This window comes from Bombina bombina, chromosome 3 (assembly GCF_027579735.1).
Source record: "Bombina bombina isolate aBomBom1 chromosome 3, aBomBom1.pri, whole genome shotgun sequence".
Classification (NCBI taxonomy): Eukaryota; Metazoa; Chordata; class Amphibia; order Anura; family Bombinatoridae; genus Bombina; species Bombina bombina.
In genome coordinates, this window is record NC_069501.1 from 671012261 (window position 1) to 671034900 (window position 22640).

The following is a 22640-nucleotide window of genomic DNA, read 5'->3' on the forward strand; positions in this document are numbered from 1 at the left end:
AATGCCACTGCGCACCACACTTGTATTATGCCCAGCATTGAAGGGGTTAATTAGGAAGCTTGTAGGGAGCTTTTAGGGTTAATTTTAGCTTTAGTATAATGTAGTAGACAACCCAAAGTATTGATCTAGGCCCATTTTGGTATATTTCATGCCACCATTTCACCGCCAAATGCTAACAAATAAAAATAAAGCGTTAAATTTTTCACAATTTTAGGTTTCTCATTAAAATTATTTACAAACAGCTTGTGCAATTATGGCATAAATGGTTGTAAAAGCTTCTCTGGGATCCCCTTTGTTCAGAAATAGCAGATATATATGGCTTTGGCTTTGCTTTTTGGTAATTAGAAGGCAGCTAAATGCCGTTGCGCACCACACGTGTATAATGCCCAGCATTGAAGGGGTTAATTAGGGAGCTTGTAGGGAGCTTGCAGGGTTAATTTTAGCTTTAGTGTAGGTATCAACCTACCACATGATACATCACACCCCCTGATCCCTCCCAAACAGCTCTCTTCCCTCCCCCACCCCACAATTGTCCCCGCCATCTTAAGTACTGGCAGTAAGTCTGCCAGTACTAAAATAAGAGTTTTTTGGGGATTTAAAAAAAAAAAATGATAATTCTGCTCTGTAGGATCCCCCCTTAGCCCCCAACCTCCCTGATCCCCCCCAAACAGCTCTCTAACCCCCCTCTCAGCCTTATTATGCGCCATATTGGGTACTGGCAGCTGTCTGCCAGTACCCAGTTTGAAATCAAATATGTTTTTTATTATATTTTATTATTTTAAAATTCTATTTTCTGTAGTGTAGCTGCCCCCCCTCAACCCCCAACCTTCCACCCTCCCAGATCGTTAAATTACAAGTTAATTTGTAATGTTCCCACCCTCTCTCCCACCGTGTACCACTTAACATTTGTTCCATAGTGTAGGGTTCCCACCCGCCCGCGCGTGCACCCGCTCCCGTGCACGCGCACGCACCCGCTCCCGTGCACGCGCGCGCACCCGCTCCCGTGCACGCGCGCGCACCCGCGTGCACTTGATCTCGCCCCCTTCTCCACCGATGGCCGCCCACCCGCCTCCCTGGATCAGCTCCCACCCACCAACGAACATGGCCATTGATGGCCGATGCAGAGAGGGCCACAGGGTGGCTCTCTCTTCATCGGTGGGCTAAAAAATGTTATAGCAGGATGCCTCAATATCGAGGCATCACTGCTATAACATGAAAGCAGTTGGAAGTGATCAGGATCGCTTCCACTGCTTTCAAAGACCAACGACGTACGGGGTACGTCCTTGGTCATTAACTGCATTTTTTTGCAGGACGTACCCCATACGTCGTTGGTCGTTAAGGGGTTAAAGGGTTTTTCTAGATGGTTTTTTTTAAGTTTAGGGTTTAGGCTTTTCGCAAAAGAGCTAAATGCCCTTTTAAGGGCAATGCCCATACAAATGCCCTTTTCAGGGCAATGGGTAGTTTAGGTTTTTGTTAGAGTTAGGTTTTTTTATTTTGGGGGGTTGGTTGGGTGGTGGGTTTTACTGTTGGGGGGTCTTTGTATTTTTTTTTATAGGTAAAACAGCTGTTTTAAGGGCTATTGGTAGTTTATTGTTGGCTAGGTTTTTTTTATTTTGGATGTGCTTTTTTTATAGGACTATCAGATTACGTGTAATTCTTTTTTATTTTGGATCATTTACGGCTAGATTACGAGTTTTGCATTATGAGCGGTGCGGTGCTAACTTGCAAGTTATTGTCACCGCTCTCTTACCTACAGCGCTGGTATTACAGGTTTGCAAAAACCCGGCGTTATAAGGCAATATGTGAGCGTAAAGCAAAATTAAGCTCCATTACGCACTCCAATACCAGCGCTGCGGTGAGCTGCAGTGAGCTGGTTTTACGTGCTCGTGCACGATTTCCCCATAGACATCAATTGGGAGAGCCGGCTGGAAAAAAAGCCTAACACCTGCAATAGAGGAGCGTAAAGCTCCGTAACGCAGCCCCATTGATTCCTATGGGGAAATTCAATTTATGTTTACACCTAACACCCTAACATGAACCCCGAGTCTAAACACCCCTAATCTGCTGCCCCCGACATCGCTGACACCTTCATTACACTTATTTAACCCCTAATCTGCCACACCGCCACACCCTACCTATACTTATTTACCCCTAATCTGCCGCCGCCGACACCTACATTACACTTATTAACCCCTAATCTCCCGCCCCCACCGCCATCTACCTACACTTATTAACCCTTAATCTGTCGGCCCAATGTCGCCGCCACCTACCTACACTTATTAACCCCTAATCTGCCGCCCCAATGTCGCCGCCACCTACCTACACTTATTAACCCCTAATCTGCCGCCCCAATGTCGCCGCCACCTACCTACACTTATTAACCCCCTAATCTGCTGTCCCCAATGTCGCCACCACTATACTAAAGTTATTAACCCCTAACCCTAACACCCCCTAACTTTAATGTAATTAAAATAAATCTAAATAAAACCTACTATTAATAACTAAATAATTCCTATTTAAAACTAAATACTTGCCTATAAAATAAACCCTAAACTAGCTACAATATAACTAATAGTTACATTGTATCTAGCTTACGGCTAGATTTAGAGTTTTGTCGGTAACGACCCGCGTAGCTAACGCTGGCTTTTTTCTGGCCGCACCTTTAAAATAACTCTGGTAGAGAGTCCACAGAATGGCTGCGTTAGGCTCCAAAAAAGGAGCGTAGAGCATATTTAACGCAACTTCAACTCTCGATACCAGAGTTGCTTACGGACGCGGCCAGCCTCAAAAACGTGCTCGTGCACGATTCCCCCATAGGAAACAATGGGGCTGTTTGAGCTAAACAAAAACACCTGCAAAAAAGCCGCGTTCAGCTCCTAACGCAGCCCCATTGTTTCCTATGGGGAAACACTTCCTACGTCTGCACCTAACACTCTAACATGTACCCTGAGTCTAAACACCCCTAACCTTACACTTATTAACCCCTATTCTGCCGCCCCCGCTATCGCTGACCCCTGCATATTATTATTAACCCCTAATCTGCCGCTCCGTAAACCGTCGCTACTTACATTATCCCTATGTACCCCTAATCTGCTGCCCCTAACACCGCCGACCCCTATATTATATTTATTAACCCCTAATCTGCCCCCCACAACGTCGCCTCCACCTGCCTACACTTATTAACCCCTAATCTGCAGAGCGGACCGCACCGCTATTATTATAAAGTTATTAACCCCTAATCCGCCTCACTAACCCTATAATAAATAGTATTAACCCCTAATCTGCCCTCCCTAACATCGCCGACATCTAACTTCAATTATTAACCCCTAATCTGCCGACTGGAGCTCACCACTATTCTAATAAATGTATTAACCCCTAAAGCTAAGTCTAACCCTAACACCCCCCTAAATTAAATATAATTTTAATCTAACAAAATTAATTAACTCTTATTAAATAAAGTATTCCTATTTAAAGCTAAATACTTACCTGTAAAATAAATCCTAATATAGCTACAATATAAATTATAATTATATTATAGCTATTTTAGGATTAATATTTATTTTACAGGTAACTTTGTATTTATTTTAACCAGGTACAATAGCTATTCAATAGTTAAGAACTATTTAATAGCTAAAATAGTTAAAATAATTACAAATTTACCTGTAAAATAAATCCTAACCTAAGTTACAATTAAACCTAACACTACACTATCAATAAATTAATTAAATAAAATACCTATAATTATCTACAATTAAACCTAACACTACACTATCAATAAATAAATTAAATACAATTCCTACAAATAAATACAATGAAATAAACTAACTAAAGTACAAAAAATAAAAAAGAACTAAGTTACAAAAAATAAAAAAATATTTACAAACATTAGAAATATATTACAACAATTTTAAACTAATTACACCTACTCTAAGCCCCCTAATAAAATAACAAAGCCCCCCAAAATAAAAAAATGCCCTACCCTATTCTAAATTACTAAAGTTCAAAGCTCTTTTACCTTACCAGCCCTGAACAGGGCCTTTTGCGGGGCATGCCCCAAGAAGTTCAGCTCTTTTGCCTGTAAAAAAAACCATACAATACCCCCCCCCCAACATTACAACCCACCACCCACATACCCCTAATCTAACCCAAACCCCCCTTAAATAAACCTAACACTAAGCCCCTGAAGATCTCCCTACCTTGAGTCGTTTTCACCCAGCCGAGCCAAATTCTTCATCCAAGCGGAGCAAGAAGAGGTCCTCGGAACAGCCAATAGAATGCGAGCTCAATCTGATTGGCTGATTGGATCAGCCAATCGGATTGAACTTGATTCTGATTGGCTGATTCCATCAGCCAATCAGAATATTCCTACCTTAATTCCGATTGGCTGATAGAATCCTATCAGCCAATCGGAATTCGAGGGACGCCATCTTGGATGACGTCATTTAAAGGAACCGTCATTCGTCGTTCAGTCGTCGGCCAGGATGGATGTTCCGCGTCGGAGGTCTTCAGGATGCTGCCGCTCCGCTCCGGATGGATGACGATAGAAGATGCCTCTTGGATGAAGACTTCAATCGGATGGAAGACCTCTTCTGCCCCGCTTGGATGAAGAATTTGGCTCGGCTGGGTGAAGACGACTCAAGGTAGGGAGATCTTCAGGGGCTTAGTGTTAGGTTTATTTAAGGGGGGTTTGGGTTAGATTAGGGGTATGTGGGTGGTGGGTTGTAATGTTGGGGGGGGGTATTGTATGTTTTGTTTTACAGGCAAAAGAGCTGAACTTCTTGGGGCATGCCCCGCAAAGGGCCCTGTTCAGGGCTGGTAAGGTAAAAGAGCTTTGAACTTTAGTAATTTAGAATAGGGTAGGGCATTTTTTTATTTTGGGGGGCTTTGTTATTTTATTAGGGGGCTTAGAGTAGGTGTAATTAGTTTAAAATTGTTGTAATATATTTCTAATGTTTGTAAATATTTTTTTATTTTTTGTAACAGTTCTTTTTTATTTTTTGTACTTTAGTTAGTTTATTTCATTGTATTTATTTGTAGGAATTGTATTTAATTTATTTATTGATAGTGTAGTGTTAGGTTTAATTGTAGATAATTATAGGTATTTTATTTAATTAATTTATTGATAGTGTAGTGTTAGGTTTAATTGTAACTTAGGTTAGGATTTATTTTACAGGTAAATTTGTAATTATTTTAACTATTTTAGCTATTAAATAGTTCTTAACTATTTAATAGCTATTGTACCTGGTTAAAATAAATACAAAGTTACCTGTAAAATAAATATCAATCCTAAAATAGCTATAATATAATTATAATTTATATTGTAGCTATATTAGGATTTATTTTACAGGTAAGTATTTAGCTTTAAATAGGAATAATTTATTTAAGAAGTGTTAATTTCGTTAGATTAAAATTATATTTATCTTAGGGGGGTGTTAGTGTTAGGGTTAGACTTAGCTTTAGGGTTTAATACATTTATTAGAATAGCGGTGAGCTCCAGTCGGCAGATTAGGGGTTAATAATTGAAGTTAGGTGTCGGCGATGTTAGGGAGGGCAGATTAGGGGTTAATACTATTTATTATAGGGTTAGTGAGGCGGATTAGGGGTTAATAACTTTATTATAGTAGCGGTGCGGTCCGCTCGGCAGATTAGGGGTTAATAAGTGTAGGTAGGTGGAGGCGACGTTGAGGGGGGCAGATTAGGGGTTAATAAATATAATATAGGGGTCGGGGGTGTTAGGGGCAGCAGATTAGGGGTACATAGCTATAATGTAGGTGGCGGCTCTTTGCGGTCGGCAGATTAGGGGTTAATTATTGTAGGTAGCTGGCGGCGACGTTGTGGGGGGCAGGTTAGGGGTTAATAAATATAATACAGGGGTCGGCGGTGTTAGGGGCAGCAGATTAGGGGTACATAAGGATAACGTAGGTGGCAGTCGGCAGATTAGGGGTTAAAAAAATTTAATCGAGTGGCCGCGATGTGGGGGGGCCTCAGTTTAGGGGTACATAGGTAGTTTATGGGTGTTAGTGTACTTTAGGGCACAGTAGTTAAGAGCTTTATGAACCGGCGTTAGCCCAGAAAGCTCTTAACTACTGACTTTTTTCTGCGGCTGGAGTTTTGTCGTTAGATTTCTAACGCTCACTTCAGACACGACTCTAAATACCGGAGTTAGAAAGATCCCATTGAAAAGATAGGATACGCAATTGACGTAAGGGGATCTGCGGTATGGAAAAGTCGCGGCTGAAAAGTGAGCGTTCTCAACGAAGACGGCAGAAGTCCTCAACGAAGCGGCAGAAGTCTTCATCCAGACGGCATCTTCTATCTTCATCCATCCGGCGCGGAGCGGCTCCATCTTCAAGACATCCGGCGTGTAGCATCCTCTTCAATCGACGTCTTCTTGCAGAATGAAGGTTTCTTTAAATGACGTCATCCAAGATGGCGTCCCTTGAATTCCGATTGGCTGATAGAATTCTATCAGCCAATCGGAATTAAAGGTGAAAAAATCCTATTGGCTGATGCAATCAGCCAATAGGATTGAGCTTCAATCCTATTGGCTAATCCAATCAGCCAATAGGATTGAGCTTGCATTCTATTGGCAAGCTTTTTAGCCTCACCGCAAAACTCGGAATGGCTGCTCTATGGAAGTCCCATGAAAAAACATAATTTTTATGCGTATCGGAATGACGTTGCGTTACAGGCTAAAAGGCTTGCGGTACAGCTATACGGACAAGACTTGTAATGGCTGCGGTGCTGTTTTAACGCTGAAATTACAATTTTTTCAGCATTAAAATACAAACACAAAACTTGTAATCTAGGTGATAGAAAGTTAAAGACATGTGCACACTCCTGAGCTCCTATCAGCCTATCTAGGTTTATTATCAAAGCAAATTTGATAATAGAAGTAAATTTATTGCTGTATCTGAATCGTGAAAGTTTAATTCAGGCTATACTGTCCCTTTAAGCTCTCTGGGTTCCTTTTGCTCTATGCTGTGACTTTGTTATTATTTATTATAAATCTGTCCCAGGTGTTGGATTAACTAATTTCTCTTTTATTGAACAGGTGCAGCACTTAGTGAGCAGGTGCACATGCCCTGTGCAGTTTTCTATGGTCAAAGTGTCAGAAGGAAAATACAGGGTGGGAGAATCAAACACCCTTATTTTTGTCCGGGTAAGCTCATAGTTCCCAGTTAATGTATCTCTATTAATGTTTCATCCCTTAGACTTCACTAAAAATTAAGTTTGTTTTTAAATAATGTTTATTTTGCTGGTGTACTGAAGAGTAACACCAGTGGAGACTGGTGACTATGTGAGTAAACATTCCCATTGGTCACTGATTTAGGCACTATATGTATTCTCTGTTGTGGGGATTGGAAATTTGGAACGCACTCTTGTTATATCGTGCAGCAAGGTGGAAGTCAAAGGGATAGTAAGCACTTTGCAATTTTTTATATGATTAGCTATGTGTAGGAAAACAAATTTGCAATATACATTCCTTATTTATTTTCCCCCTTTTAAGGTAATATTTGTGGTTGTTCTTTCCAAGTAAGCACCATATTACAAGTAGCGCCCTAATTTATTTTTTCCCTCGTGAGCTAATTAACCTCAAAGCGCCTGTATTACAAGTTGCACGCTAACGTCAGGACTTTGGATATCGCAAGCACACTAACTTCTTCTCCCCCTAGACTTCTATGGGGTGACCTGAAAAAAATAATAACAGGTATCTCATGGGCGCTAACCCAACACTGCACTAGACCAACTGCGTTAACCAGAAGGTGAATACTTCACATTCCTATGTTCTTCACATAGAAAATTATCTTTTTTAATATATATTTCTCTATATCTATATATATATTTATATGTGTGTATACATGTGTATATATGTGTATATATGTACAGTCATGTGAAAAAGAACGTACACCCTCTTTCAATTCTATAGTTTTTTTTTATTAGGACATAATAACAATCATCTGGTCCTTAGCAGGTCTTAAAATTAGGTAAATACAACCTCAGATGAACAACAACACATAACATATTACACTTTGTCATGATTTATTTCACAAAATAAAGCCAATATGGAGAACCCATGTGTGAAAAATAAAGTTTTCTGTATGACTTTATCAGTCTCTCATATTTTTGTGGAGGAATTTTGGCCAACTCTTCCTTACAACGTTGCTTCAGTTCATTGAGATTTGCGGGCATTCGTTTATGCACAGTTCTCTTATGGTCCCGGATCATGGACTTGTTATATCAAGTTGTGTTCCAGCGATATTGCTGATCACGTCCCACTCTATCATTAGTGCACCACTTGTAATCTGTCCCTATATTTATTGCATGTCATATTAAAAAGATTAGAGATAGGTGTTTGATAAGTTAGTTGGTGTGCATTGAAACAGAAGAACACAGATGCATCCTGACTCAGGTGCAAATAATTTAATAAGCAGTAAGCGCACACACATATGACAACTTATAAACGTTTAAAGCACAAAGATGCGAATATAAAACCAATACAGATGTATTAAAAAGTCCCTCCATTTCCTACCAAACTCTGGTAATCCAATCAGTTCCTCCTTCACCACAGCCGTCCAAACCGAGTGTAGAGGTAGGGACAGAAGGCTCCTGGATGCAGATCCGGTAGGGACTGGTAATCTACACGTTTCGTCTGTATGCAATTAGACTTTTTCAAGAATCAGTAATCATAGCTGCCCTAACCGGCTCTTTAAAAGGGCCAATGCTGAGTTACTAGCACGTGATAGCCAATCATGTGCATGGCCACACCCCTTTTTGTCACAACCCAGCAAACACAGAAAAAATATACAGAAAAAATAGTAGTGGTAATACCTGTTACTCCCAGAATGTATATAAAACAGTGCACATTTAAAATGTAAACAATTTCTGTTATTACTTTATTGTATAACCAATTCCATTGTTTTTAACTGATGGTATTCAGACTCTTTCCTACTGATCTTATATTAACACTCTTTATCATACATTAATCCGTATGTATGGGTTATATCTTTTACCGCAAAATATATACAAAATATATGAACTATGTATAAAAATATATAAATCAAACCCCAAAATACAGGACAGACAATCTGTGTATAGGCTAACAGTAGATAAAAATGCATAGAAAAGCCAACCGACCTCAAAAGTACAGTAAAATTCATGTGTCAAAAAGGAAACTAAAAATTAATGATAATAGATGCTAAAATCAATTGATGCTCTATTTCATAACATATTAAAAATAATATTTCATAAAATCACTAATTCAGAACTAATCAAGTCAAATCTGAGCAAGATCTACTTGAATGCCTAGAGGTCTAGCTCTATATTTAGTCCATGGGGGTGCATAGAATTAAGCTGAAAAATCCAAAAGGATTCTCTACAACGTAGAGTCATAAATCTATTTGGATATCTATTAGGTGGTGTCCAATCAATAATTTTGATTCTTAAGCTCCCTGGATCTGAGTTATGATGGACCCTAAATTGTTCTGACACGCTATGTGTCTCCAATCCTTTGGTTATGTTACTGACATGTTCATTCAATCTAGTTTGTATATGTCTTTTAGTCCTACCCACATAAATAGAATTACATTATAGTATCATAGTAGTTGGTGTGCATCACTTACTTTTTTATGTATTCCCACAAGAGGTGCCAACTGCATAAAGGTATTATCTAAATTAACATAATAAGAAAATAATAACTTAGAGTAAATACTTCAATTAATTATTTTCTTTCTAAATTATCATATTGTCCTTTTCACAAATTTGATAACCAGTCCTATGATGTTTGTTTGTTTTTGGCTGTTTGTTTTGTTATATCTCTTCCTTATGGATTATTTTTCTTACAGATTCTCCGTAACCATGTAATGGTAAGAGTAGGGGGAGGCTGGGATACCTTGGAGCATTATCTGGACAAACATGACCCCTGTCGCTGCACATCCCTTTGTATGTATTTCATAACCTTGTATCTCTGTTTGTCACATCATCTCAAGTAACAGAAATGTGTTGATATATACCATGAAAATAAAATTATAAAATCTGATTATCAAATCCTTTTAGCTGTTGAATTTGATAAGTGAAAATGATCTTGTGAATGTGCTGTTAAATGGAGTAAATTTGGAATGTGATCAGAAAAACAGGGATGGCACAGAGTAAGTATAGGGACCTTTTTTGGCCAAAACGATTAACAAAAAACAATTGCATCAACAATGATAATGGCTAATCCACAGCTGTTAGAGTAGCAGGACATTTTGTTAAGTAGGTCTATGACATGATCCCTTCTGTTTCTCCAGTGTATTAACATGCGCTCCAAATCTATACAAATCAATGATACCTGTTTGTCTAGCACAGTGCACAAGGTCATAGGTGGTGGGTTACATGGGCATCAGATTTCCTTGTATCTAGCGTAGCACAAAAGCATATAACAGTAAGATCATTCTATTATATTCACCCATATGTCAGTCTGTGTATTCATCATACAGATTATTAACTTCTAAAACAGTAAGTAAAACATGCCGGCTAAACAATAATGCTTAGAGAAAGTAGACAGACATTTAAATGCATTTACCAGACCAGGCACTGCTTACAACCAAACACCATTAACTGTAAAAAATCAAATTTGTATGTAGAAATTGCCAGTATACACCACATAAATGCTTACTAATAAAGATTTTACAAAATTAAACATTACCCAGAATGCACAAGCTAGGTGACATCCTGCACATGTATATATTAAGCAGATGCATGATATCTACTCTTTTTTTAATATTACTGTATTAGAAAGAAGGTTATTTAAATACAGAATCTTGATATACAAGCATTTAAAGGGACATAAAACATTTGCTGCATTTACATTTCCTTACACCAGTGCTGCATTTTCACTGCTACCTGAGTACAAAATTAATTAGTTTAATAATTTTTTAAAATCAAAAGTAGTTCTTCAGTCTTGCAGCATGACCACCCAACCACTGCTGCAGTTTTTTTTCTTATTTGATTGGTAGGGCAGTTCGACCAATCCAAAGCCATATTCCTGGTGCTGTTGATAAAAGAGTGGGTTCAATTTTAATACTAAACAAACTTCTTTTTTGTGGTTGGGTACCCCTATAACAGTAGTACTGATGTAAGAAAATACTCTGCAACTTTCTTACAAATAACATGTATTACCCTTTAAGCATATAGATGCAAGATTAAGGGCCATATTACAAGTGGAATGTTATTTAACGATCCCGCTCATATGCTAACTCCGCTAGAAGTAAGCTTTTTACGTGCGTCGGGTAGCGCTCGTATTACAAGATGAAAGTAAACAGTTTTCGTAACACCCTACTTTCGTGCAAACCTGATTGCATATTCTCAAGTGCACTAACCTGACAGGAAAATATAAATATTTCACATTCCAATATTCTTCACATAGTAGAATATGTTCTATTTATTCATAAATACATATTTCTATGTATATCTGATGTTTTTTGGTAAAATATATAACTCTCTCTCCTCTCTGTTTTTCATGCTGCAGTGATTTTTACTGTGAATTCCCTGTCACTAAGAGGCTTACTTAGCCCTGTTTTGTTACACTTATATGAACTGCAACATGTTGTGGATACATTGTTCACTATTCCAGGTGGAACTTTAACAGATTGCTGATTACGTTGTGTCACATTACATGGATATGATATATTTCAAGTTGCAACATTTATACCGGTAACAGTTATTCTGGGATCCCTGATATAGGCTCAGTTGAATTAGTTTGTTTTTTATTGCCCTAATAAATATTAATTTGATTTATCTCAATACGAGAGTGATGTATACACTGATTTGTTCTTAAAGGGACAGTGTGTTTACTGTTATTGCTCTCTTTGATCAATATATATATATATATATATATATATATATATATATACACATACATATTTATAGGAATATCTATTTATAAATACATACACCATATTCTGCTATGTGCAGAACATTGGAATGTAAAATATTTACAGTAAATACACAGTATAACACTTTATTAAGTATAAATATTGTATAAATATGCTTTTTCATAATTTCCTCTACTCAGCTTCAAAGGGCTCTATAAATACATATGTACACACATATAGACATATTTATAAACACATGTTTAGACATGTATATGTATCTCTATGTTAAAGCCCTTTGTCTGCCATTTTGTTCTAACACCTGAGACCTCATATCTTTGAGCCCTTATAACTTTTTTGTTCTATATTTTTTGAATAATGTTTCTTAGTGTTATTATGAGTGGAACTATACTCTGTAATGTATTTTTGATGTGTTAAGTGACACTTTTTTGTTTTGCAAAACAGCTAACTAGAGCTCTGAGGATGCAGTAATCATTCTAGCCGTAATTATTATAGTGTAAATTGCGATTGTACTTGTGCGACCACGTTTACTTTCAACTTGTAATACGATCAGTAAACCCAACGCATGCAAATACCCGCGATAAACCCCTTATTACTTGCACGTAACTGCTAGCGATCCACTCGTAATCTGGCCCTAAATATTTGGAAAGTTGTTTTTCTTTTGTCTACACATTTTATTTCTTATAATAACAGTCTTACTCCTTTAAAGTCTGACAGTGTATTACTGTTTTATAAAAAAGACTGTGAGTCATGCAGATGGGAAGCTTATGTACAGAGATCAATAAACTAAAAAGCATTGTTTCTGCAGCAAGGAAATGTACAACTACCTCCTGAGACTAAACATGAGACCCCAGCTGACCTGACCCCAGCTACATGACATTTGTGCTAAGAATGAATTGATTATCATTTGCTTTAGATGTGAACTGCCCCTTTATAATAATATAAACTCTAGAAGGAATTGTATAAAAAAAGAAAAAATGCAAAAGATGTTTATAAAATATATAACAGTTTGTCAAATACGGATAGAGGAACAAACATAAGCAAAAAAGCTAGTTAGTTACCACTGTTAGAATAATATATTTTACCATACACTTAAGGAGACATTAAACACCCTATAATTACATATTATAAGTCCTCTTGTCTTGTTATAAAATAGCGTATCATCCAAGTCCAACGTTTTTAAAACAAACAAAAATCTTGTTTGATGAGTTTGTTTTTAAAGTGAAAGTAAACTTTGATGAATGAAAGCCCGTTTTTAAAAATACTATTAAATACAGGGGCACTTTCATTCATCAAAGTTTTCAAAGCAGCCGTTTTGATTAAAAACTTACCTTTTTTTCTTTTCACAGCCAGAGCAGCTTCCCCTTCCTGGAAATCTTCTCTTTACATGTCATCAATGACTAATCTGGCTTCCTCCAATCACGGCATGGCCTCAGGCAATGACTACCCTGGGGGGAAAGCCATATTTGGAGGAAGCCGGATTAGTCATTGCTGACGTGTGAAGAGAGGATTTCCAGGAGGGGGAAGCTGCTGTAGCTGTGAAAAGAAAAAAAAGGTAAGTTGTTAATCAAAACGGCTGCTTTGTAAACTTTGATGAATGAAGGTGCCCCTGTATTTAATAGTATTTTTAAAAAACGGGCTTTCATTCATCAAAGTTTACCTTCACTTTAAATGGCTAATTTCCACCCACAGCTTGCTTTATTTGCTTCTGCAGGCAATAAGGCTAGCCATGGTCATTATGTTAGCATGTTTTGCAGTTGTTATGTGCTGAAGTCAATTAGTGATGTACATGTAGCAGGGTTAGCCTTAAAGGGATATGAACCCCCAAAATATTATATTGTGATTTAAACATAGCATACAATTTAAAAAGTTTACAATTTTATTAATTTTGCCTAGTTCTCATGGTATTGTTTGTTAAAGAGATACCTAGGTAGGTGTCTGGAGCACTCTATGTCAGGAAATAGTGCTGTCATCTAGTGCGCTTTCAAATGGATAAAATTCTTGCAAAACTGCTGCCATATAGTGCTCCAGACACGTGCACGCTTCTGAGCTTACATCCCTGATTTTCAACAAAAGATACCAAAGAGAAAAGAAAATTTAATAATAGAAGTAAATTAGAAAGATGTTTAAAATTGTAGGCTCTATCTGAATCATGAAAGAAAAAATTGGGGTTTTATGTCTCTTAAAGAGACAGTAGAGTCCATTATTCAGATAGATCAAGCAATTTTAAACAACTTTCTAATCTACTTCAAGAGCCGAATTTACTAAGCAGCGAATGCTCCTTAACTTGTCCGGCACCTTTTAGGATGATACGATTGGGATGATTGACACCCCCTACTAGCGCCGTGAATGTGTAGGGGGCGGCATTGCACAAGAATTTCTTGTGAAATGCTTGTGCAATGTTAAATGCTGTCAGCATTTATCGATGCTGGGCGGACTTAATTCGCTACAGCAAATCACGTCCGCCCGGCACTTAGTAAATCGTCCCCCTTGTATTGAATTTGCTTTGTTCTCTTTGTTGCACGTCTTTAGCATCCTATGGAAGCCTTGTTTGCATTTATGTATTACATTGCTATAAACATTGTTGCAAACATTGCTATCAGATGGCTAAAGACATGTGCACGCTCTTGAGCTTACCTACTGTTTTACAAAGGATACTAAGAGAATTAAGCAAGAATGATCATTAAAATCAATTGGAAAGCTGTTTAAAATGTCACAACCTATTCTATTCAGTTAAATTTGACTTTACTGTATCTTTAATGATAAAAGACTCAATAACAATCTATCACCAATGTTTTCTTTATTTTTTGCATGTTTCAGCCGAAAAAGGCACTTTTAGTTTCAACACAATCACAATAGTGGGTTTTCATCTATTTCTCAGAGCTGTAAGTGCATTTTTGGCTCTCCGATAAAAGCCCTATTTTTAAAACAGAGCCAAAGGTTTTCAGTGATCACAATCCACTTTACCAATACTTTTCTTCGATTTTTGAGTCCATTTTACACTTATTAAATTCAACAGCTAAAGCCACCTGATAAAGTCACTGCCTGGCATTGTTTACATCTTTGCAAGTATTAGAAGACAATATGGAATAATTCTATTATGTTGCCCATGTGCAAGACACTCTCAAATGACCACAGGAGACATTTTACAGGTGTCTTAGCATAAATAGTCTAGTTTTATTATCTCTATTGTATAGTCTGTCTGCAGTGGGCAGGACTCACATTTACGTATATATAAGTAAATGTGCATATGTGTATGTATTGAGTATGTGATATCCTGTACAGTTTAGGAGATCTCTATGAAAAGTGAGACCAGGACCTCAACTTCTAGAAATGGTGTGGAGCAATCAATGTTAGTGTTTGTTTCTAATTGACACTTGCATTCTTGTGATTGTTACTTTCAGTACATTTATGTTCATGGATTTCAGAAGGAACGTTGCCTTAGTGACTGGGCTTTTAAACGCAACTGCACCTTTGTGGCTGCAAAATCCAAACATTTTAACGACAGTGCGTGTTACAGTGTTGCTGCTATTTTATTAAACTCCAGTTCATGAAAGTGCAATCCCATTTGAAATTCTAATCTCGAAAGAGAAATTCTGTTTCTACAACATTTTTTGCAGCTACGATATTGCTGTGCAGCGGTTTCACTGTTTACAGTGTGAGAACTGTTAACATTCTATTTTAGAAGCTGAGATAAGCTGCAGCCACGTGCTATTAATAGAAACCTGCAATGCTCTTCTTGATTTCTAGAAAACAGTTCTTTTAAAGTCAATAATCGGAAATCTAAAAAACCCCAATACTTTTAAAATAATGAAAGTGTCAATACAATCATTAAGCAAACATGCGCAGTATACCCATCATGTCTCTAAGCAAATGGCATTCAAATTGTTTAGCAGTGATCAAGATTCAGATTACAATAGGTTAATCTCACACATGTAAATGAGCATTTCCCTTAGATACTGTACAAAGAGGTTAATTCAAAAGAACTGTACTGTAGCCTTAAAGGGATACTAAATCCAAATGTTTTCTTTTATGATTCAAATAGATCATGCAATTTTAAGCAACTTTCTATTTTACTCCCATTATCAAGTTTTCTTCGGTCTCTTGCTATCTTTATTTGAAAAGGCAGGAATCTAAGCTTAGGAGCTGGCCCATTTTTGATTCAGCACCTGGGTTGCTCTTGCTGATTGGCGACTACATTTACTCCAGGGTGCTGGACCAAAAATGGGCCAGCGCCTTAGCTTAGATTCCTGCTTTTTCAAATAAAGATAGCAAGAGAATAAAGAAGAATGTATAATAGGAGTAAATTAGAAAGTTGCTTAATATTGCATGCTCTACCTGAATAATGAAAGAAAACATTTGGGTTTAGTATCCCAAGCAGGACCACCATCAGGGGGTGAAAGGGGTGACTCCAGTCAGGGGCCCCGTGCCACAAGATAAAGATAAAAACACACACACATATACAGTCCTGGCCAAAAGTTTTGAGAATGACTCAAATATTAACTTTCAAAAAGTCTGCTGCCTCAGTTTTTATGATGGCAATTTGCATATACTCCAGAATGTTATGAAGAGTGATCAGATCAATTGCAATTAATTGCAAAGTCCCTATTTGCCATGAAAATTAACTTAATCCCCCCAAAAAAATCCACTGCATTTCAGCCCTGTCACAAAAGGACCAGCTGACATCATGTCAGTGATTCTCTCATTAACACAGGTGTCATTGTTGATGAGGACAAGGCTGGAGACCACTCTGTCATGCTGATTGATTTAGAATAACAGACTGGAAGCTTTAAAAGGAGGATGGTGCTTGAAATCATTATTCTTCCTCTGTTAATCATGGTTACCTGCAAGGAAACACGTGCAGTCATCATTGCTTTGCACAAAAAGGGATTCACAGGCAAGGATATTTATCGGATCATCAAGAACTTTAAGAAGAAAGGTTCAATTGTGAAGAAGACTTCAGGGCACCCAAGAAAGTGCCAGGACCGTCTTCTAAAGTTGATTCAGCTGTGGGATCGGGGCACCACCAGTGCAGAGCTTGCTCAGGAATGGCAGCAGGCAGGTGTGAGTGCATCTGCATGCACAGTGAGGCAAAGACTTTTGGAGGATGACTTGGTGTCAAGAAGGGCAGCATGAAGCCACTTCTCTCCCGGAAAAACATCAGGGACAGACTGATATTCTGCAAAAGGTACAGGGATTGGACTGCTGAGGACTGGGTTAAAGTAATTTTCTCTGATGAATCCCCTTTCCGATTGTTTGGGGCATCCAGAAAATCCTTGTCCAGAGAACAAAAGGTGAGCCCTACCATCAGTCCTGTGTCATGCCAACAGTAAAGCATCCTGAGACCATTTATGTGTGGGGTTGCTTCTCAGACAAGGAAGTGGGCACACTCACAAGTTTGCCTAAGAACACAGCCATGAATAAAGAATGGTACAAAAACATCCTCCAAGAGCAAGTTCTCCCAACCATCCAAGAACAGTTTGGTGACGAACAATGCCTTTTCCAGCATGATGGAGCACCTTGCCATTAGGCAAAAATGATAACTAAGTGGCTTGGGGAACAAAACATTGAAAATTTGGGTTCATGACCAGGAAACTCCCAAGACCTTAATCCCATTGAGAACTTGTGGTCAATCGTCAAGAGGCGGTTGAACAACCCCCCCCCACATAACTCCAATCATTGATTATGCAATAATGGGCTGTCATCAGTCAGGATGTTGATTGACAGCATGCCAGGGTGAATTGCAGAGGTCTTGAAAAAGAAGGGTCAACACTGCAATTATTGACTCTTTTTGCATAAACATAATGTAATCTATACTATAATCACATTTGTAACGCATCCGTCGGGGTCGCCAGTTGTGCACACATCCTCAAAGGAATGTTGGCTGCGTGAGGCAGCCAAAAGAATGTTGGCTGCGCACGCAGCCAAAATAATTCACCTAGGACTAAATCAGAAGTGCCGACATTGGTAAGACTTGGCGCGAGTCGCCACACATCAACTGCGCCACAGCTGACACCGGGTGGGCACTTCCATACCTAATACTCACAGTCTGACTTAGTGTTTGTGGAGCAGATTGCAATCCGCTATGATCATTGCTCAGATCTTCAAGCTGCACTATGGAGAGACAAATCTCATATATACTTCGCAACTTACTACTCTCCCTAGACGCCCATCAGCATGCAATCATTGGGGAACTGAGAGCCGATGTGGACCCGCAACAGGTTACGTTGACAGTATGTAAGACCGAGGAATGTGCCAGCTACAGTACTCCAGAAGCACAACAACGGAGAAGAGGTGCGTCTCAAAATGCAGACGTATCACCAATGAGTCCCGCTATGAAAGCAGAAACCAATCCGGTAACCCTACCTTTAGAAGACCGAGGCAAATCCCAGTAAGGCCAAGTATAAAGGTTTTATTTCACAGGCTTGATTAAGTCTGTAGAGCCAAAAACCTACCTTTGACTTTACCCCCTACTGGGTATCTGACCTATGCCGATATAGATATTTGCCGATGAGCACACTAAGCATGATATTTAGATCCATGGCTCTTGTACAAGACTTTCAACCACCAGCAAAACCCTGCCATGACAAGAGTGGAATTGGATAACTGTCCAGCCCTCACTTTAACAGCAAAGCAGCCCAAGGATAAACCACTAGAATGGTCAGGCAGGCTGGGTTTGGCAACAGTAAAGCAGTCCAAGGATAAACCACTAGAATAGTCAGGCATGCAGGGTTTGGTAACAGTAAAGCAATCCAAGGGCACACCACTAGAATGGTCAGGCAGGCAGGGTTTGGCAACAGTAAAGCAGTCCAAGGGCACACCACTAGAATAGTCAGGCAGGCAGGGTTTGGCAACAGTAGAACAGTCCAGCAGATTAAGGGTTAAGGCAGGTAGAGTAGTCAGACAGGCAGGTTCAGCAACAGCAATTAATCCAGCAGTTTAAGGGTTAAAGCAGGTAGAGTAGTCAGGCAGGCAGGTTCAGTAATGATATGAGGCACAAGAAAGAACAATCTGTCACACCCAGGAGCACACAAAGTAACACCTATACTTGGGCAGTGACAGATCGTTCTACAAAGATTTAAATAGGTGCAGATTCGCGCCACTGAGGTCCGCCCGGCATCCGGAGCGTGCGGCAATGATGTCAGCACTGCACGCATCTGGAGCCAACACTGCCCCTGACAACGAGCAGGGAAGGAGATGCCGCACCCTATCAACGGCTAGAGCAGTGCGGCGTGACAAAAAGTCATTATACTTTTATTTGAAGATTACTGAACTTCTGAGTTAAAGGGACAGTCTAGGCCAAAATAAACTTTCATGATTCAGATAGAGCATGTCATTTTAAACAATTTTCCAATTATCACCAATTTTGCTTTGTTCTCTTGGTATTCTTAGTTAAAAGCTTAACCTAGGAGGTTCATATGCTAATTTCTTAGAGCTTGAAGGCCACCTCTTTTCAGAATGCATTTTATGTTTAAATCTTTTTATTGGTATGAACAGAGATAAGTTCGTTACAGCAGTGGTGATACAACATTTCTGAATAACTCGCAAGTGATATAAAAAGTATAAAGAGAGCCAAAGTGCTATACTTCTGAATCTGAATTTTCTGCCACCTACTAAAGTCTCTTAGAGTTCATTATATATTTGTCAAAGTCAAATCCCGATATCCTATGTTGATTTCCAAACATTCAGTGTCAGGGAGAACTCTATTGGTTAGTTATAAATACAAAGTCATTAGTAGGATAATGTGAGTGAAATAGATAATGACTCTGATCAGATTCGTCTAAGTAGGTGGCATGATTTTGATATCCTCATTGGCACAGTGTAAAACCAGAGCAACGTTAGAAATCTTCAACAAAAACAGAGAAAGAAAAAAAAAAGGAAAAGGGGTAGAGAAGAAAGGAAAGGGAAAAGAGTAAGGGTTTAGATAGAGGGTAGCCTATCAGTTGTTCTTCTGCGAGCTGTGAGTGAAGCCTATTGAACAGATAGGTAAGGGAAAGAATAGAGAAATGAGGATAAGAATAGAAGGACGTTGGGTCCCCCCCCCTAAGAAACCGAACCATTTAGTTCCTTATCTTAGAGGGTCTCTAATGGGTCTTATACGACTGAGGTCTGATTGAGTGTCCAGTAAAACCAAATTTTCTCGAACTGTGATTTTCAGAATGCATTTTAACAGTTTTTTTACCACTAGAGGGTTAGTTCACGTATTTCATATAGATAACACTGTGCACGTGCACGTGAAGTTATCTGGGAGCAGGCACTGATTGGCTAGACTGCAAGTCTGTCAAAAGAACTGAAATAAAGGGGCAGTTTGCAGAGGCTTAGATACAAGATAATCACAGAGGTTAAAAGTATAGTATTATAACTGTGTTGGTTATGCAAAACTGGGGAATGGGTAATAAAGGGATTATCTATCTTTTAAAACAATAAAAATTCTGGTGTAGACTGTCCCTTTAACCTGCTAAAATACTCCATGCTAGCCTATTTATTTACAGCCAGGTACCATGTTAGACAAAGTCATACTTCACTGAACTCAATACCTGCAAATTCTGTTAATATGCTACTGTAGAGTTTCTTACCATGAAGATGCTTTATCTGATAACCTAAGAGAGTCATATGTATATAATCTCTGATTTACAGTTAAGACATGAAACTTGTTCTAACACAGGCCTTTAATAACTCATAGTTGCCAAACATGTTTATAGACACAAAGTGGAATGTAAATCAAGTCATACATTGTCAGGATTTCACCCAAGGCCAAGCTAGTAGTTACTTACTTTAAGATGAGTCCCTATAATAATCTTTAGTGTATATTGATTATACTTGGTGTAAACCAACTATAAGTAGAAATGAAACCCTTCTGGACTCCCTATATAGTTACTAGTGAGACTTCTATGGCCATTGTACCAGATTAGTCTAACAGCTCTTACTATTTATATAAAACTACACTTTACTCCCTAGTTTGTTATTGTTACACTGTTTATAGCTGACATATGAAAACCTTATGAAAGTACATTATTAGGCATATCCTGTTATAAATGGGTCTATTAGTTAATATGATATTTCATTGCAGATATGGATCTGTTACTATCTTGAATAACACCCATATCATCGCAAGGTCTTTAACCTTTAGGTAATAGCTATAACTATATTTAAACTATACTATTTGGTTGTATTGACATTTTGCATGGGGTGGGATGTGTTGTCTACGGCTGAGGCGGCATACTTTCTCCAGTGATATATATAAAAGCACAATTCTTTTTAAGATGCCTGCTCAACTACTCACACAAGTATAGTCTGCCATCCTAGATCTAGCTGGTAGTATAATTTTGGCTGTACCTGTAGTGGTCACCACATAACTCATAGAGCGTTATAGTGGGTGTTCATATTAAAGTAAAACTCCTACAGAGGATTTACTATTTTAGTAAATTTGGATATTTATGCATTATGTACCCAGACCTAACTATGCTTATGTACACAATATGATATGTTAGATATATTCATACTATATATAAAGTGAAATCTTACAATGTACTCCTATATATTAATGCTGCCTATTCGATAACAGTGCTCACCAAGAAACCAAAACAGGTGCTCTCTTTTAATTATCTATATGGGTTTTCACCTTAGGCACCCTTTATTTTCATCTGACATGATGACCCCAGTCAAACTACCCAGAAATATATAAGTCTCTTAGGCCTAGATTTGGAGTTTGGCGGTAGCCGTGAAAACCAGCGTTAGAGGCTCCTAACGCTGGTTTTAGGCTACCGCCGGTATTTGGAGTCATTCAAAAAAGGGTCTAACGCTCATTTTCAGCCGCGACTTTTCCATACCGCAGATCCCCTTACATCAATTGCGTATCCTATCTTTTCAATGGGATCTTTCTAACTCCGGTATTTAGAGTCGTGGCTGAAGTGAGCGTTAGAAATCTAACGACCAAACTCCAGCCGCAGAAAAAAGTCAGTAGTTAAGAGCTTTCTGGGCTAACGCCGGTTCATAAAGCTCTTAACTACTGTACTCTAAAGTACACTAACACCCATAAACTACCTATGTACCCCTAAACCGAGGTCCCCCCACATCGCCGACACTCGATTACATTTTTTAACCCCTAATCTGCCGACCGCCACCTACGTTATACTTATGTACCCCTAATCTGCTGCCCCTAACACCGCCGACCCCTATATTATATTTATTAACCCCTAATCTGCCCCCCACAACGTCGCCGCCAGCTACCTACAATAATTAACCCCTAATCTGCCGTCCGCACGCCGCCGCCACCTACATTATAGCTATGTACCCCTAATCTGCTGCCCCTAACACCGCCGACCCCTATATTATATTTATTAACCCTTAACCTGCCCCCCACAACGTCGCAGCCAGCTACCTACAATAATTAACCCCTAATCTGCCGTCCGCACGCCGCCGCCACCTACATTATAGCTATGTACCCCTAATCTGCTGCCCCTAACACCGCCGACCCCTATATTATATTTATTAACCCTTAACCTGCCCCCCACAACGTCGCAGCCAGCTACCTACAATAATTAACCCCTAATCTGCCGACCGCAAAGAGCCGCCACCTACATTATAGCTATGTACCCTTAATCTGCTGCCCCTAACACCGCCGACCCCTATATTATATTTATTAACCCCTAATCTGCCCCCTCAACGTCGCCTCCACCTGCCTACACTTATTAACCCCTAATCTGCTGAGCGGACCGCACCGCTACTATAATAAAGTTATTAACCCCTAATCCGCCTCACTAACCC

The 22640-nt window shown here is 38.9% G+C and overlaps 1 protein-coding gene across 1 annotated transcript in view; it reads left to right on the forward strand.

Moving 5' to 3' along the window:
- The window catches only part of GAS2L2 (growth arrest specific 2 like 2), an 85037-nt gene that overhangs the window by 19731 nt on the left and 42666 nt on the right, over nt 1–22640 (forward strand). The window contains exons 3-4 of the mRNA XM_053705414.1: nt 7055–7162; nt 9846–9942. Of these exons, the coding sequence (XP_053561389.1) occupies nt 7055–7162; nt 9846–9942 (205 nt within the window). The remainder of the gene's footprint in view (nt 1–7054; nt 7163–9845; nt 9943–22640) is intronic.